We start from the raw sequence: 18,350 nt of genomic DNA on the forward strand, positions 1-18,350 counted from the left end.
TTGTGTAATAGTTAGCTAGTGATGGATGGGTTGATGAAATATTGTAGTTAAAGACTTGCATAATCACTGTCTGGAATTCATTGTATTATATTGTTAGGAATGATAATTCAGGTTAAATGTTATTGGGAATTACTCTCTCTCTCTCTCTCTATATATATATATATATATATATCTCCCTCTCTTTCCCCCCCCCCCCCTCTCTCTTTATATTCTCTCCCTCTCTTTCTCTCTCTCTCTCTCTCTCTCTCTCTGTATGGTTCACCCTTTCTCTTTCACTCTCACTTTGCTTTGTATATAACCATGAAATGAATATACATGTATTTAGTAAAACTATTGGTTGTTGTTTAGAATTAGAATATGAACTGTATGTGAAGATGAGATTATACAGTAAGAAGAATTCGTAATATTGGTTGTAAGTTTGTTAGAGCTATTAGTACAGACTGCAGACTAAGACTATTTGCCAGTTCTGTGAATATTGTAAGGAGTTTAGGATATAAGTTGTTGAAGATGTATCTTTTCAAGTTCAGTAATCTCGCTGAAAAAGATAGTATTAGATCAAAGTGATGCAGATGACTATTGGAAAATACATGAGCTATAGTTAAGGAAGAGTTATAAGTTTATTCAGTATTAATGTGAAGTCCTGAGACAAGAAGTAACTTGTGAATTTAGGGATTAGTGAAGACTGAGAGTAGAATTGCATTCTAAGGGTCTATGTGTACAGTGGATCCTCAGTCTTGGAGCGTAAAGAGTAGAAAGCTTATTAGGCAGTATTATAGGGATGATTATGCCAACATTCTTGTATTAGGTCTATATATGTGATTTCTTGAAAGAGACGCTAAGTGAAGAGTTATATGATTAGAAGCTAAAGTAGATTGACTGATACCGCAATGTTATAGACATTTGATAAGGGTTAAGTTATTTATTAGTAGCCAAGTTATGATTATGAGATCGATGAAGAGTTGCACTTTTACATAAAGCATGGAAGTAAGGATAGTTTCGTTTAGAGATAGTAAAGTAATGAAACTAACCAGATGATGTTCCTAGTGATATAGTAAGAGAACACTGAGAGCTAATGAATTCAATGTATGCGAAGTTTGCGAACAGGTAGATTTATTTGTGTTTAATACTTGAAGAGTATTGTTAATGTTATGCCATTTGATCGTATATATGTTATTGTAAGAAAAGACTGTTATTGTAGAAGATTAAGTAATAAAGACTTTGTTTTGCCATTCATCCTAGTCAACATCTATTCTATTTTGTCTTCCTTTCAAAGGTATGCCCCCTCCCTCGGGGTGTGGGCGCTACATCTGTTTAGCTTTGTCTATCTTTGTTCCATAAAGCTGTGAGGCATGTTCGCCGGAAGGCACATTTGACGTGTTCATCACAATTCAATTTGATCCTCAATGGTCTTTTGTGCAAGCGTTTGGTTTCTCTGTAAATATTGGAACTGGAAACAAAAAGGTTGAATAATTTCTTAGCCCCAATAGGTGTCATTTGAATTCTCCACAACCATCTATGTCACATTAAGAGTACCGGCAATGGAAGTATGTGGTTGGAGAGCTCAACCCATGAAATTTCATAGGCCGTTTTATACAATCATGCCACCAGAGTTTTTTTCACTCTGTTGTGCTATCTTTGAACAAAACTCTGTCTTTCTTCTTTATGTGCAAACACACTCACAAAAGAAACGTGAATCTTGAAATCCTGGAATAATCCATGATTAACAGAATCATATTTCTTTGTCAACATGGTGGCATGCACATGAAAGTCATGAAGGTTAAACATACACAAGACATTCGTGGCTCCCTGAAAGAGGCAAAGATCATCTAGTTACACCTCACTGCATCAGAGACATGGCTAGAGGCAGGGGATAACCCAAACTCAAAATTAATGTCAGGAAGTAAACTATTATAGATCTGCATATTACAAACTCTAACTTAAAAAGTGGTTTCTATCCTCAATTAAAAAAAAACACTGATCAATTTTATTGGTATACAGAAATTAAGCCTTTTTAAAATCTCGTCAGCAAACACTCCTTCCTTCAAAATTGTGAAGACATGAAGTTGCTAATCGTCGGCTGAGAGCCAGAAGGAAGTTAACTCATATACTTTAACACAGAGCTATATGCCCTTCCGGCTCCAAATAGAGGAACTCCACATAGGACAGTCCATTTCAAATATTACTTTTTGATGAGCAAACTCATCTATGAGTATTGATAAGCAGTTAGAGTCAATAGCATACAGTTCGTTTACACCTCAAATATTCATATGTGGGTTTATTCTTTCTAAATCTAACCTCAATGTTGATTCCATGTAAGTAATACAAGGAAGGTGTGTTTCATGGGGAGCAATGGGAAAGGATGACCAAAACCACGCTACCACACTGCCACTACCACAAACATCATGATATTCACACTATATATATACACACACACTTTCCCACCCACACAACGACTCATACACACACACACACACAAACACAATGACACACAGACGAAAGGGCTGTTCACATGAATAGCAAAGTAACTAAAATTCTGAATATCTTTATATTTCACATCGGAATCAGGTGTATAAAACGACAACAAAATCTCACTTATCGCTAAGATTCTGGTTGCTATTAAAACCTCACTAATATAGTGTTGGTTTTAAATTGCGGGAGTGTTTAATAGATGAGTGCTTTTGTCAAGCTTCGGAATGGAAGTTATAAAAAAAGGTAAAAATGAAATTTTACATATCCCACGTGTGACCAAAACAGTTAGATTTGAACTGCAATTCTAAACTTGTTTGTTCAAGAGTGTGAAAAGACGCAAGGTCCTGTTTCAGGGGGGGGGGGCCTAAATCCAGTAGAATATTCTTGCTGGAAATTCTGTGCATTCTCCTGAAAAGTAACAGTCAGTGGTGTACAGCCAACAATAGTAGAAAAGGGAGAGTGCTAAAATCATCATGGAAAACGAAGTTTTTTCATATTTTGTTTCCATTCAAATAATAAGGAAACATAATGATAGAAACTATGCAAATATGTAAAATATAAAAGAGGATTCCTATAGCATAGATTTGTTAGCATGCATATATAACTAGAACACTGTGAAAGTGTGAACTGGTTTCCTCCAGAAAGATGTTACCGGTATGTGAATAACTCCAAACTAAATATTAACACACTTTAGTTGAACAGATGACCTGTTTTTCCCCAGTCAATCCCAAAGAGGTAAAAAAGTGAGTAATATTGAGTACGCGCCTTACCTGACCATAACCAACCCTCTTGAGGAATTCATCACAGGCTTGTGGCTTTCTTTCTGTGAATCATGCCTTAATCCAATATTATATCATTTTGCCGCTCTTTTCATCTTCACCACTTAATATAATGCGACCTTTTTATCTTGGTATGACACAGGATGTATGTGGAGTGATTTCAAAGCATGTGATTCCCTGATGAAAGTTGATTCATTTTAATCTACCATAAGATGACTTTCAATGACTTTTACAACTGCCATTGAACTTTTCACCTCCATAAAAAACTTGCTATTATGACTGATTTTAATTCTAGATGCAAACACACAGAAGAGACACTGACTGAAGTTAGCGACTAATGCCAGTCATCATCAGAAATCCTTTGAAAAGCTCCTATACATGGTACACACAAACAAGATACACAATATATATAGACATGCATATATTTGTTTAAAAGACATATGTTACGCCAGAGTGGAATGAGACATTACTTATAATTTAGAGCCAGAAGGGCATTAACTCACACACATTAACACTAGGTAAGCACCCTTCTCGCTCTGAACAGATAATATGCATCAAAGCAAGAATGATTTTGATGATAGCAGGTCAGTTAATTATGGGATGATTTGAAAGAGGACATATCCTCTGCCAGCTGCTGAGAGCCAAAGGTAAAACAATGTTTTACATAAAGTTAACGCCCTTTCTGGATCTCTACTTAAAAAATAATGGCCTAATGATGCCTGTCATGATTGCCAAAGCGTGTGGCAGGGGGGGGGGGGCAGATTATTCAAAGGGGGTAAAGGAGGTGTGAATAATAACCATGAAGATGCAAAAGACATATCTCCATGTTGCAACTGAGGTGAGAAACAGATGAAAAGCAAAGGATCGCAAGGATCCTTGACCTGTAACAACTGGCCAGATACTTGATTAATCATTCTATACTGCTTTGATATCATAACAGGAGCATGCTCTATCAAAGTGGATACAGGTAAAAGCACATGTTCTAGAATTTAGATCAAAGTGATTTGCTATCAGACATGACACCACATTGTGTGTGCACTAAATTGTCTCACAGTCACAATAAACAATATCCTGTGATTCAATTAACCTGACCCCCTGTAGTCTGACTTGGAGAGTGTTTCACAAAGACTAAAGATCGAAAAAATGAAAAATGTCAATGTAGTAGATTTGTGACATCCCTTGAGAGACCAATAGTGAGAGCAACCAGTGGCATGAATGGCCTAGCTGCCATAGTACAAGTCCAACATAAGTCGATCTTAGTCTTTGTGCAACACCCCCAGGACTCTTCGATTTATATGACACATTTAATAATTTACAAAGAAGAAACCTATTGATGACACGAACAAACGATAAGTTGGATTGAGAAGAGAAAAGCCATATCAGCACTCAAGATATGGGGCAACAGTGATATTACACCAAGTGCTAGAGACACAGCCATTCCAGCAGGACATTTCAGTTCTCCCTTCCCTCTTCTAATTGTATATGCAGGGTAGGAGGGGCCACTTTGGAATGTGACGATACCATTGGGTCCACTTTTGAATCCTTGCTTGATTCTGAAGAGGGGCAGAGGTAGAGCAGCAGTCTTGTAACCATCAGGTCCTGGGTCCACAACATAGACAATATGTTTACTGAAGTGCACTGAAGTATACAGGCATTCATCGTCACTAACCAAATCTGTGGGATAGGACTTGAAGCCATATGTTGGACTATGTCCACTGGTTTGTTTCTCTGTTAGTCCCTACCGGTACTTGCTTTCTTACCAGTCAGGTACGATAAATCATCAATCTACCTAAATCAAAATTCCAATTGAGATGATAAACTCATGTCATTTTTGGCCATGTCACATATTTCAGTGGACCGTTTTCACTAGGAAAATATATTTTGCTGATGAGTAGCTGATGAAGTCCCTGGGAAGCCTGAGGAACACCCACCCTAGACTAGAGGGCCCCTGGATAAGACACCCCTGGACTGGTAAAAGGAGGGGTGTGAAGAGAGGAAGCTGACCCACTTAAAACCAGCCAGATTTGACGGCTACCGATGGTGTGATAAAGGTTGGCCGAGTTGGGATACCCCCGACCTCGCCTTGCCACCTTTCTTTCTTGTCTGGTTCTAACCCCATGAAGGTCAATGATACACCCACGCTCACTGTATGGCTTTAGTCATGACGCTGTTCAGTTGCAAATTTATTGTACTGAATGTCCCCAATAGGGTTTAACTACCTGTATCATCAAATCACAAATTGTGTGTGTTTTTTCTGTAAAGAATACATTGTATGAAGATGATGATTTATGGAATGTATGCATAATTGTTTGTCCATACTTCAGGTTAGAGTTCCCTCCAAATGCAGCCTACAGATCGAGGCATATGAGTTTGTTAAAGTGCATTTTGATCCTTGAGATAAGAGTTTGTAAATCTTAAAAACTTTGCAGAGAAAGGGCAGATGCATCCTCTGAATCAAATAAAGACAACAACAAAAAATGGAATAGAGGTACCGGTATTGAGAAAGGCTAGGAGAAGAGGAGGCAATGGGGAAAAAAGACAACAAGATAATGGCCTTTTTCTCTTTCATGCACCAATAACTTGTTGCCAATCCCTGACACGACTAAAGAAGCCCTTCAAAGGCTGGATTAACAAGATGACACTTTATATAACATTACACAGTACAATTTTAAGAGAATTTAAGATACATAGTTCAAAGGATTTAGATATAATTTAATAGCTTTAGCTATGGCAACCATGCATAGCGCTCATTGCATTCAAGGAATAGATCCTACCGGGTTCTCACTACCTATACCTGGGTCAAGTGTGGCAAATGTGGATTAATGTCTTGTCAAAGTGCTGCGGCAAGTATTTGACCTCAAACCTTTTGGTTCACAGTCCAGAGACTTATTCACTAGATCACAACGTCTCTACAAACATGTATTTCATGGCCTCAGATCATTCATGCCCATCCAAGAAAATAATAATTGAACAATGATACTATATTTATAGATAATAAGAGGATAATCCCATTCCTTACTTACCAAAACCAACAGTGATCAAAATGGCAATGGCCTTCCCCTTGGTGTGAATAACCATGCTTTATGTGCCAATAAACCTCTTCAGTCAAGCATGGACCCTTTGTGGTATGGTCCATGATTCATGGGTAGTGGGGTATGAAGTCTATGACTGGATGCCCCTTTTTTTCCTACAGGTGTCATTCACAAGGTCAAGCAATGAGTATCTCTAAATTAAAGTCTTACCGGTTATTACAATTTAGTAGCTTGGAGTAGAACCTTCATAATAATTAACAGGATATAGATGTTCAACTCCAATGAAGACTATTATATTTGTAACAAAATAAAAATTTGGGATTCAAATGAATAAGCACAATACAGTATCTCAGTCAAAATGGATCCAACAGGTTCTACTGAACTAATTACCCTCACCGTATGACAACTACATGTACAACTATGCAAGTGTGACTGATGATCGAAGCCTCCCCAGGACCATGCTATACTGTGCTTGGTCTGCATGGTCTGGTCTTGTCTTGTGAGTGATCCAAATGCATTATAACTTGAAATTAATAGCAAACACAACTCTTAAAGGTCGTCTGTACTAGTTTGGCTAGGAGGTATTAGACCACCCAGTGTGGTCACTGACAGGTGGCTATCTCATCAACTCAGCTCTCAATTGACATAATGGGGACCATGCATGCAATGGTCACCGATTAGGCATTGTTTTGTATAGAGGGAGCAAGTAGCTACAACTGTACATGTACAAGTAGTACAGTGGGGCTTTAACAAGTTGGTGATCGTAACTTCACGATCCATCGACAGACTTGCAATTGATGATGATCAAAAGCAATAAGACTGGCCCTTAACCCGCTGACTACCGTACTGAATTCTCTCATTCACATAGGATTAATACAGGGACCATCTGGTTTCAAAAGGCAATGGCTCTTCCAATGACCAATCATCCCTTGAAACTATTTGATACAAAGACACCAATTAAGGATCAAGCATCAGAGGAAACCAACTCATCAGTATGCACATTCTGTATGACGGCCCGAATGCCCAAGGACTGTCTTCGCCAAACTAAACATGTGCTATTCTGCAAGAGTGACAGTTCTGTCACCTCGTGTCGTCGGAGCAACCTCTTTAATCTTACCGGGAGACAACATGAAGGATGAATCATAGTGTATGCTGACAAGCAGGTTGCGTCCTAATAAAGAAAAGGAATACCCCATACATCTGCTAGATGATTCATAATTGAGCAACAGACCATGGCGTGTGAACTTCCCTTCTAATCAATTCCGCTTTTTTTTTCCTTCATTATTCCTGGCTTTTCACCTTGAAGAACAGAAAGAGAGAAGTGATGTAAAGTTTCCACAGTATGTGAAGTAGAGTGGAAATATTGGATTCAGTTCATTTAATTACCAGTGAAATGCTCAGGGTCAATGTCTGTTACAAGTAATACATTATCAATTCTATTGCTAATATTTAGTGTACAGTGAGCTTGAAACTGGAGCATGGATCGACCCCCTACAATATGTATGCAGACCTACATGTACATGACAACTTTTTGTGGAATAGGGCAGATTCTTTTCAAACACCATTGAAACTATCTTAATGTGGAAATATGACTAAAAAAAGATGCTCTATACTCCAGTCACACTGACGAGACAGACATGTACCAAACTAAACAAGACAGAACATGAAATTACCTGAAGGGCCAAGTTTGCTTTAGCAGTGCGACTCGGTTTGAGTGCTGCATCCCTACAATTAATTAGAATTAGTCACCTCTTAAAAAATAAGACGGTATAGTACCAGTGTAATCCTGGAATTAGATGCTATCGCTGTGTATGGGCATACATTTTAATCCGTGCTATGGGGTTTTCCCCCTTCACAATGCATGAAAAAGCATTCAGATTCGAACCATACTTTCCAAGGTGAGTGTTGGACCTCTGTCAACCATCATTCAGTCTCTTGATTTGATCAAAGGACCAAAGAGTATTAGACCAAAAACAAGATTGCTTAACAAAATCAGAGATCAAGATAATCCCTCTCTAAAGTGTTACATGTAGTTGTGCTGCTGCAGATACATGTACATGTTGACTATTGATGCCCAAAATTGCCAGTCATGACAGGAAAGCCAACGCACCAAATCTTCTATTCCACAGTGTTTCGCTGAGCGAAATTTATTTTGTGGTTTTTTCAGCAAGTCGAAAATCTTAGAAGAGATTTTTAGAGTTCAGATTCTTTGTTTCATAAGATAAGAAAAAAGGTTCATTTTGTTAATTATAATATCTGAAAAGCTAGATATTTATTCTCTTTCAGCCTAAATGAAGCATTTAGGTGTTTTATAGAAGGTGAATTGGCAATTTAAATATTTACAATATCTGTTGTATTCATGATCGATGTTTTTTATAGTAGGATTTGAAATGGCTTTTCTTTGAGTATTTGTTTTTCAAGGATACCTTACTTTCGACTTCGATAAGTAGCGAAGCCATTTTAGTCACTTGTTCGTGTTGTCTGTCGAGCGTCAAGTCACTGGAGATGAGCTCTCCAGTTTTCCCAGTTTTCCCGTTTTTGTCCTGTTTGACAGTGACATCAGTGAGCCCAGTGTTTCGGCAGTAAATTGCTAAGTTCCGGCCAAAGAAGTGAGTTTCTGATATATAGATAAAATGTGTAAATTATAAGTTGAATTTCATTCGTTCAACTTCAGTAATCATTGAATCGCACGTGTGAAAGTGAATATTATACGTGTGATGCTATGCCAGGGACATTACTGTATAATTTGTTGCCGTTTTGACGAAGAGTGAAAGTGGATAAATGTAAAGGGATATAAGAGAAAATAATTTAGGCGAGATTTGGTCAATTTATAATGACCTGCATTGTGTTTATTTAGTCAGAGCAAGGGAAGTTTTGCTTTGAAATATTGATGTAGATTTCTGGAAAATGTAATTTACAAGCAAGTGGTTTGTACTGTGCAGGGTGTAAATTTCACCTACTTAATTATGCGCACAGCTAGAGCCAAGCTTTATACATAGGGCTTTGCATTGGAAGCAGTCTTCATGTTTTTAGTTATCTTTGTAACATAAACAGAGAGTTATGTATTGTAGGTTTGTGAAGACTTATTGAGTATAGTTCTGATAAAGGAATTTAGTCACAATTGTAATGTGGATTATTAGGAACAAATGTTGATTTTCAGATTGGGTTGATATTTTGGAAAGGTGTGATTTAAACACGTATAATGAGATAGGCTTTTGGATTTCAGCCGTAGCATTTATTTTCGTTAGGCATTTATCAAGATGTTTATGAAAGTATACATTTGTAGTCACAAATGTTAAATAGTTGCCTTTATGAATTATGCAAATACAAATGCATGTTTATGTATAGGTACCAAATCACAAGGTTCAGGTTTAGGACAGTTTGGGTATTTAATATACAAGTGGTGTATATTTATGAGTACAAGTTCATTAAGTTGTCATGGTATTAGAGGCACTCAGAAATAAGAAAACAAAGGAAACTTTTTCGTGCAATACTTATTAATTTATTGTATTTTCTGTGCATCTGATTCTCATTACAGATTGAATTTTGATTCTGTGTTGTCTTCGACTCTTCGTTTGAGGAAGCAAATAAAGACGTCATAATCCCATTTCGAGTTTGGAACTTTAGCAATTTGTATCATGGTCAGCGAACCATAGCATTCAATTTCTAGAGCTATCACCAGTTCTAGCAAGATGCCAGAATCAGAAGCAACAGCACAGCTGAAGTTGAAGCGGCGAGGTGCCAAGGCTAAATTGACAAGATGTGGAAATGCAGTAGAGCAGCTCATTTCAAAGAAAGCAAGCATGGAAGCTGTTGAGGAGAGATTCCATCATCTCAAGATCGTGTATGAAGAGCTGCAAGAGAAGCACGAAAGTTATTCGGAGTTGATCCTCGATGATGATCAGTTCGAGAAGGAAGAGAAGTGGATGGAGGTCTGCGACACATCTTTCATAAACTGGCAAGTAAACGCTTCAAAGTATCTTGACGAGTTAAAGGAGAGAGGAGAACCAGAGAAAGTGGAAGCAGCGCCTTCTACTGAGAGTCCTGCAGATGCAGTCCAGTCTGGGTCTGGTCAGTCCTCCTCTCCTGAAGTAGCATCCGCTCCATACAGCTTGAGGATTGAGAAGCCGCATCTGCCCAAGTTCAGCGGAGATGTCCGGGAGTTTTTCGTTTTCCGAGACGATTTCAAACATCTGGTAGAAAGCCGATATAGTAGTAGGGATGGTATCACCATCCTACGTAGCTGCCTGCAGGGTAAGCCCCTCGACCTTATCCGGGGTATTGGAACTGATTATAATGCTGCATGGGAGCAGTTAGAGTTAATTTATGGAGATCCCAGATTCGTAGCTGATGCTATCATAGATGACATCAGTAAGTTCCGAGCACTAAAGGAGAATGAAGATAGCCGCTTCTGCGAATTAGTGCATCTGGTGAGGAGAAGTTACAACATCCTTGTAAGTGTGGGAAGGCAGCATGACATGGACAACAATCACATGTTGGCCTCTATTGAGAGGAAGTTGAGCCAAGGAGACCGCAAGGTATGGTTCAGATGCCAGGAGAAGGATGAAGATCCAGCATCACTACACATGCTCCTGGAGTGGATGGCCAACGAGATGAAGGCCAGGATGCGTGCCTCAGCCCCGCTACGTAGTGAATCCCGCAAAGGAGCTGTTGGTTTCTGTGCGCAGAAAGACACGAAGCCAGATAAGGAGCGGAAGTGGGTTCAAACACCTAGTGCCAAAGACAGGTGTTGGATCTGCCACTCATCAGACCACTGGATAGACCAGTGCAAGAGGTTTATCTCCAAACCAGCATCAGAAAGATTGCAGATTGCCAAGGAGAATCGGGCTTGTTTTAGCTGCCTTAAGCAAGCAGAGAGGGGGCATTTGATGGCAACATGCAATAGACGCAGACAGTGTCCAGAGATGAGACAAGGCCAAAGGTGTAAATTCTATCACCATCCATTGCTGCACCTGGAGTGGGTACCGAGGCAAGATGATAGTTTGGAGCAAACCCAACGAGGCCAAGTGGGAGTCGCTACAGTTGTAGCTAAGGAGTCTCTTCTACCCATTGTTTTGGCAGAGGTCTTAGGATGCAATGGTGATATGAAGGAGGGAAACGTGTTGCTAGACTCTGGTGCCCAGATAAGCCTTATCCGGCAGGAGTTAGCAACAGAGCTGCAGTTAGAGGGCACACCTACAACCATTACCATTTGCAAGATTGGAGATGAGCAGGAGCTTCTGCACACTAACATCTACAAAGTGCTAGTTAGAGAGAAAGGTGAAGGTGGCAAGCCTTTTACTGTGTCAGCCATAGGAATTCCGTGCATTAGCGAGCATGTACAGGCTATCAACTTGGACGATCTAGCAAGGAAGTTTCGCATAAAACGGAAGGATCTACATAGAAGTAGTGGACCTGTGGACATTTTGATAGGAGTTGACCACACAAGGTTTCATTGCGGTGAAACCAGGGAAGTTGGCAACTTTATTGCTAGAAAGTCAAGGATAGGATGGGTTATCTTTGGAGCAACACGTGGTGACAGAGTGCAGAGCAGTGCAGTACTGCATGTAAAGTTAGCAGCACCTGTAGATTTGACGGACTTTTGGTCAGTTGAGACAGAGGGAGTGAGGCCTGAAGGATGCCAGTGTATAGAGAGCAGACTCACTAGACAAGAGGTGATAGAGGAACAGGTGATCAGGTCCTCAGCTCACAAGATTGGAAAGCAGTGGCAGATAGCCTACCCTTGGCAACGAGATCCCGAGATGTTGCCTGACAATAAGTGGCAAGCAGAGAAGGTGCTTCAGTCCACCGAGAAGAGGCTTGCCCGGAATCCTGAGCACGCTAAAGCTTATGACCAACAGATCCAGGAAATGGAGGATATGGGGTTTGCCAGGAAGCTTTCACCCCAAGAGATGGAGTGCCATGAAGGGCCAGTACATTATATCTCCCATCATGCTGTTGTGAGAGCTGAGAAAAAGAGTACTCCAATCCGGATAGTATTCAACGCGTCAGCATCATTCCAAGGCCATAGTTTAAACGAGTACTGGATGAAAGGGCCTGACCTCTTGAACAGTCTACCTGGAGTGTTGTTAAGATTCAGGGAGAAGTACATCGCCATTTGTGCAGATATCTCCAAGATGTACCACAGGGTGCTCATACCAGAGAGTGACCAACATGTGCACAGGTTTCTTTGGAGAAACATGGATGTCAGTAGAAGGCCAGACGTATACATCATGAAGGTAGTAACCTTTGGAGATAAACCGGCAGCAGCAATGGCGCAGATTGCTCTCAAGATGACTGCTGAGCAGGGGGAGAGTAAATACCCAGAAGCAGCCAATGTACTCAAGAGGAATGTGTACATGGACGATATTTGTGACTCCGTGGAGACGCTTTCTGAAGCAGAGAGGCTCACCGGCGATATAGATGAGGTACTTTCAAATGGTGGCTTTAAAGTGAAGGGATGGTTATCAAATAAACCATTGCATGGAGACAACAAGGAAGGAGAAATGAAGCTGCTAGAAGCCCTTGCTGAAGAGAAAGTGTTGGGTGTCGTGTGGGACAAGAAAGACGATGTGTTCTCATACAGAGTAAAGTTCCGTGAAGGAGTGATGCCTTCAGTCAATGAAGGAGAGAGCCGTCTGAAACTCACCAAGAGGAAGATTCTAAGCCAGGTAGCCCGCGTCTTTGATCCCATTGGCTTTGCAGCTCCGATCATCGCACGTGCTAAGATGGGTCTACAGAGGCTATGGCAGATGGGTCTAGGATGGGACGATCCATTACCAGAGAAAGAGCAAACTGAGTGGACTAAGTTGTTTGAGGAGATGACTTTGCTCAACAATGTCAAACTGAGGAGATGTCTTACACCACAAGATGCAAGAGGCAAGCCAGTTCTGTGCATTTTCAGTGATGCTTCAGAAAGTGCATATGGTACATGTGCGTACCTTAGATGGCGGACTGATGACAATAAGTATGAGGTGCGGTTTGTGGCAGCTAAGTCAAAGGTAGCACCACTCAAGACTTTGACGATGCCTCGTCTCGAACTTCAAGCAGCAGTAGTAGCCGCGAGACTTTACAAGGCAATCAGCGAGGAGATAAGGCTGGAGATAGAGAAGGTGGTTTTCTTCGTTGACAGCATGATTGTTTTCCACTGGATCAAGTCGCCTGCGAGAAGCTTCAAGGCGTTTGTGTCAAGCAGAGTGGGGGAAATTCAGAGTTTAACAGATCCCTCACAGTGGAAGCACATCCCAGGAACAATGAATGCCGCTGATGATGTGTCAAGAGGAGTAACTGTTGACAAGCTGGCTGAAGTGTGGAAGCATGGCCCTAGCTTTCTCTACACTGATGAATCAGAATGGCCAGTAGATGAGCCCGAGGCAGATCAGCGGGCTGTTGATAGTGAGCAGAGGAAGTCTCCGGCAGTATTCTCAGTACATGAGACAAGTGAATTGCTAGAGTGCAAGAAGTTCTCTAAATGGAGAAAATTACTGAGGGTGACAGCCTACGTGATGAGATTCGTTAATATCTTGAAGTCCAGAATCCATAAGGGGTCTCTACCCGACGAGAAGACGACTCTAACTACCACTGAGTTAGAGAGAGCTGAGATGTATTGGATAAAGGTAGCCCAGGAGAGAATCAAGCCACACTTCAAGAAGGGAGACTTCAAGGTGCTCACTCCTTTCATCGATGAGGAAGGGGTGATCAGAGTTGGTGGTAGAGTGGGAAACATGGACATATCATATGAAGCTAAGCATCCTGTTCTACTCCCATATGACCATGGTATTTCACTTCTGATCACTAGGTACATGCATGAATCGGGTCACCATGGTGTAGCAGCGACGACAGCCAGGACAAGAAAGAGGTTCTGGATCCTGAAGGGACACCGGCTTGCTAAGTCGGTAAAGCACCGCTGCGTGGTATGCAGAGCAGCAGCATGCCAGGCAGAGATACAGCAGATGGCCAGCCTACCAAGCATCAGAGTAGCTCCGTTCACGCCGCCGTTTCATTTTACGTCGTGTGATTACTTCGGCCCATATCATGTGAAAGTTAGTCGAAACAAGAAAGCGAAGCACTATGGCGTGATTTTTACTTGTTTGAATACAAGAGCGGTTCACCTTGAGCTAGCAGTAGATTGTTCAACGCAAGAGTTTCTACAGGTTCTCAGAAGGTTTTTCGCGATTAGAGGTCACCCTAAGGTCATCATGAGCGACAACGGTACTCAGTTTGTGGGTGCCAAGCGTGAGTTACGAGAGATGGTGAAAGGGTGGGATGATGTGCAGCTTCGAGATTTTTGTGCAGAGATAGGAGTTGAATGGCAGTTCACCACGCCATTAGCTCCACATCAGAATGGATGTGCCGAGGCACTTGTTAAAAGTTGTAAGTTTGCTCTACACAAAGCAGTAGGTAGTCAGTGTTTAACACCCTTTGAGCTGTACACATGTTTAGTTGAGATAGCAAACCTAGTAAACCAGCGACCCGTTGGTAGGATACCGAATGATCCAGATGATGGAAGTTATGTTAGTCCTAATGATATGTTGTTAGGAAGAGCGTCGCGAAGCGTACCCCAAGGTCCGTTTAGGGAGACAGAGAATCCGCGTCATCGCGTCGAGTTCGTACAGCGTATAGTAGATTCGTTCTGGAGACGCTGGTCTCGAGATGTTCTTCCGCTCCTCGTGCCTAGCAAGAAGTGGAACACAGAGCGTCGTAATGTACGCGTGGGGGACGTCGTCATGACCGCAGAAGCAAACGCGGTACGCGGAAAGTGGACAATTGCCAGGGTGATACAAGTGTATCCTGGTGCTGATGGTAGAGTTAGGAACGTACAGTTGAAAACAGCGGTGGGCATATATCGCAGACCAGTTACAAAGATAGCGGTTATTTATCCCACTGAAGGCTACGATGAGAGCGTATAGGATTTATAGACAACTCTGAAAAGGTCTTGAACAGAAACTAGAATAAAACTTCAGTAAAAGTTTTCTATGTATTTGTCTATGTTAATATAATTAAGTCTTGAATTGAGACTAAGGTATATGAGGAAAAGTCCTCATCCGGGGGGAGGATGTTTCGCTGAGCGAAATTTATTTTGTGGTTTTTTCAGCAAGTCGAAAATCTTAGAAGAGATTTTTAGAGTTCAGATTCTTTGTTTCATAAGATAAGAAAAAAGGTTCATTTTGTTAATTATAATATCTGAAAAGCTAGATATTCATTCTCTTTCAGCCTAAATGAAGCATTTAGGTGTTTTATAGAAGGTGAATTGGCAATTTAAATATTTACAATATCTGTTGTATTCATGATCGATGTTTTTTATAGTAGGATTTGAAATGGCTTTTCTTTGAGTATTTGTTTTTCAAGGATACCTTACTTTCGACTTCGATAAGTAGCGAAGCCATTTTAGTCACTTGTTCGTGTTGTCTGTCGAGCGTCAAGTCACTGGAGATGAGCTCTCCAGTTTTCCCAGTTTTCCCGTTTTTGTCCTGTTTGACAGTGACATCAGTGAGCCCAGTGTTTCGGCAGTAAATTGCTAAGTTCCGGCCAAAGAAGTGAGTTTCTGATATATAGATAAAATGTGTAAATTATAAGTTGAATTTCATTCGTTCAACTTCAGTAATCATTGAATCGCACGTGTGAAAGTGAATATTATACGTGTGATGCTATGCCAGGGACATTACTGTATAATTTGTTGCCGTTTTGACGAAGAGTGAAAGTGGATAAATGTAAAGGGATATAAGAGAAAATAATTTAGGCGAGATTTGGTCAATTTATAATGACCTGCATTGTGTTTATTTAGTCAGAGCAAGGGAAGTTTTGCTTTGAAATATTGATGTAGATTTCTGGAAAATGTAATTTACAAGCAAGTGGTTTGTACTGTGCAGGGTGTAAATTTCACCTACTTAATTATGCGCACAGCTAGAGCCAAGCTTTATACATAGGGCTTTGCATTGGAAGCAGTCTTCATGTTTTTAGTTATCTTTGTAACATAAACAGAGAGTTATGTATTGTAGGTTTGTGAAGACTTATTGAGTATAGTTCTGATAAAGGAATTTAGTCACAATTGTAATGTGGATTATTAGGAACAAATGTTGATTTTCAGATTGGGTTGATATTTTGGAAAGGTGTGATTTAAACACGTATAATGAGATAGGCTTTTGGATTTCAGCCGTAGCATTTATTTTCGTTAGGCATTTATCAAGATGTTTATGAAAGTATACATTTGTAGTCACAAATGTTAAATAGTTGCCTTTATGAATTATGCAAATACAAATGCATGTTTATGTATAGGTACCAAATCACAAGGTTCAGGTTTAGGACAGTTTGGGTATTTAATATACAAGTGGTGTATATTTATGAGTACAAGTTCATTAAGTTGTCATGGTATTAGAGGCACTCAGAAATAAGAAAACAAAGGAAACTTTTTCGTGCAATACTTATTAATTTATTGTATTTTCTGTGCATCTGATTCTCATTACAGATTGAATTTTGATTCTGTGTTGTCTTCGACTCTTCGTTTGAGGAAGCAAATAAAGACGTCATAATCCCATTTCGAGTTTGGAACTTTAGCAATTTGTATCATGGTCAGCGAACCACACAGTGTGCAGGACCATTTCTGTGACTAGATGATCTACATTTGGGTGGGGCAGGCCCCTCCTCATTCATAATGTGCACAACAATCCTTTTGAGGCAAAGGATGGCATGGAGGTTGCAATTTTTCCCCTAACAGACCTCTAATGTCAATGCTAAGGCCGTCCAGGCCACTTTGGCCAGAAAGAAGTGGTCAGAAAGAAGTGACCAAAGGCCCAAACAAATGTATATGATTGCACAACAGGTATACGTTGAGTCACAAGTTTGTGTGAGACGCATTGAGGCCTTTAAGAAGGGAATTTTGGCAAAATGTTGCGTACCAGCTTGGTTGTGTGGTAGCTAGGTTGTTGAGGAATTATTTCAGAAAAGTTTTAAATTTTCAGAGTGCAGCCAAACAACATGGCCTCAGAACACCTCTAGAGTAGGCTAGACGTGACCACTGGACTCCATAGAGTACCGAAGTGCTAACGTCATATTCCAGGTTATTGGTTCCGAACAATAGAGCCTGTGCGTGAGGTCACCATGAAATCATTCAAGCAACAGGCTGGAGCAGGGCAAATTCAGTGTTTGGTGCTGGTGTTATCACCATGCCACTGCTTAGTACAAAATGGTTAGGAACCAGTAACCTTGGAAATTTGGCCAGTATTGTCACATCTCCATAATCTATAGGAACTGGGCAATGGTACATTATACATAGCAAACTCAACACCTGATACATTGTAGATGAGGAATTACTCCCTACTGATAATCATCTACGTAAGGCCTTCTCAACTAGTTTATTAGAAGTGCCAAAACGAAAATGTTTTGAGGTTGAAGTACCAACCTGTATGTTTGGTGACTGTGTTGCGAGGGAGCGTAGAGGTCGAGCCGACAATGGGTGAAGTCCAGGGGGCAAAGCCCCCTGAAGCAGGTGGATTTTAGGGCTTTTTAAAGGCCCAGATGAGGTATTTTTAACACCCTTTTATTCCAAAATATATAAATCATCATTTCATATTGATGTGAAATAATAAGTACAGTTTCTGGGTACGATCTACACTGGGAGTAAATTTATATGTAGTTATTTTGGTGCAATAAACACAGAAAATGTCAAAATTAAGTGAAAATCAAACACAAAATGGCTTGCTCACACTTTAGGCTCAACTTCGACTGCGACTTTTTGATTTTGCTGAGTTTTTAAATTTTAAAATATAGTTTTTTAATTTTTTCTTTCTTTCTTTTTTTAAATTTATTCATTTATTTTTTATTAAATTTTTGGAACAGCCGCGCCCCACTCCGACTGACCGCAAGCGCCACAAGTGCCAGTTGAGAAGGCCTGATCTACATTGTACATGTACATCACCTGGATAAGTGTTGCAAATGTAAATTCATGTCTTTCAAGGCGTTTGATAGTGTAGGTGAAATATTCTACCAATGAATTTTCAAACCACAGCCATTGCACCTCATTCCAAATCCTTGGATCTGGGTTTCAGGCTTTCAGTCTTCTTTGCTTTGTTAG

At 40.3% G+C, this 18,350-nt stretch overlaps 1 protein-coding gene and 1 long non-coding RNA gene across 2 annotated transcripts; both read left to right on the plus strand.

Annotated features, from left to right (window-relative positions):
- Nucleotides 1-8,757: 8,757 nt before the first annotated feature.
- On the plus strand, nucleotides 8,758-15,189 carry LOC100889718. The gene is made up of 2 exons (XM_030996640.1): nucleotides 8,758-8,889; nucleotides 9,819-15,189. The coding sequence occupies exon 2, from the start codon at nucleotides 9,973-9,975 to the stop codon at nucleotides 15,187-15,189; it is 5,217 nt and encodes a 1,738-aa protein (XP_030852500.1). The 5' UTR covers nucleotides 8,758-8,889; nucleotides 9,819-9,972.
- Nucleotides 15,190-15,684: 495 nt separating this feature from the next.
- LOC115928692 lies at nucleotides 15,685-16,814 on the plus strand. The gene is made up of 2 exons (XR_004066181.1): nucleotides 15,685-15,816; nucleotides 16,746-16,814. It is a non-coding gene; the product is annotated as an uncharacterized LOC115928692 (long non-coding RNA).
- The last annotated feature ends 1,536 nt before the right edge of the window (nucleotides 16,815-18,350 follow it).

Source organism: Strongylocentrotus purpuratus, unplaced genomic scaffold, assembly GCF_000002235.5.
Source record: "Strongylocentrotus purpuratus isolate Spur 01 unplaced genomic scaffold, Spur_5.0 spur5_scaffold_3, whole genome shotgun sequence".
Taxonomy (NCBI): Eukaryota; Metazoa; Echinodermata; class Echinoidea; order Camarodonta; family Strongylocentrotidae; genus Strongylocentrotus; species Strongylocentrotus purpuratus.

Bases quoted from the DNA above. Each gene is read 5' to 3' on its own strand.
- LOC100889718 (XM_030996640.1), top strand. From the start codon at position 9,973: ATGCCAGAATCAGAAGCAACAGCACAGCTGAAGTTGAAGCGGCGAGGT.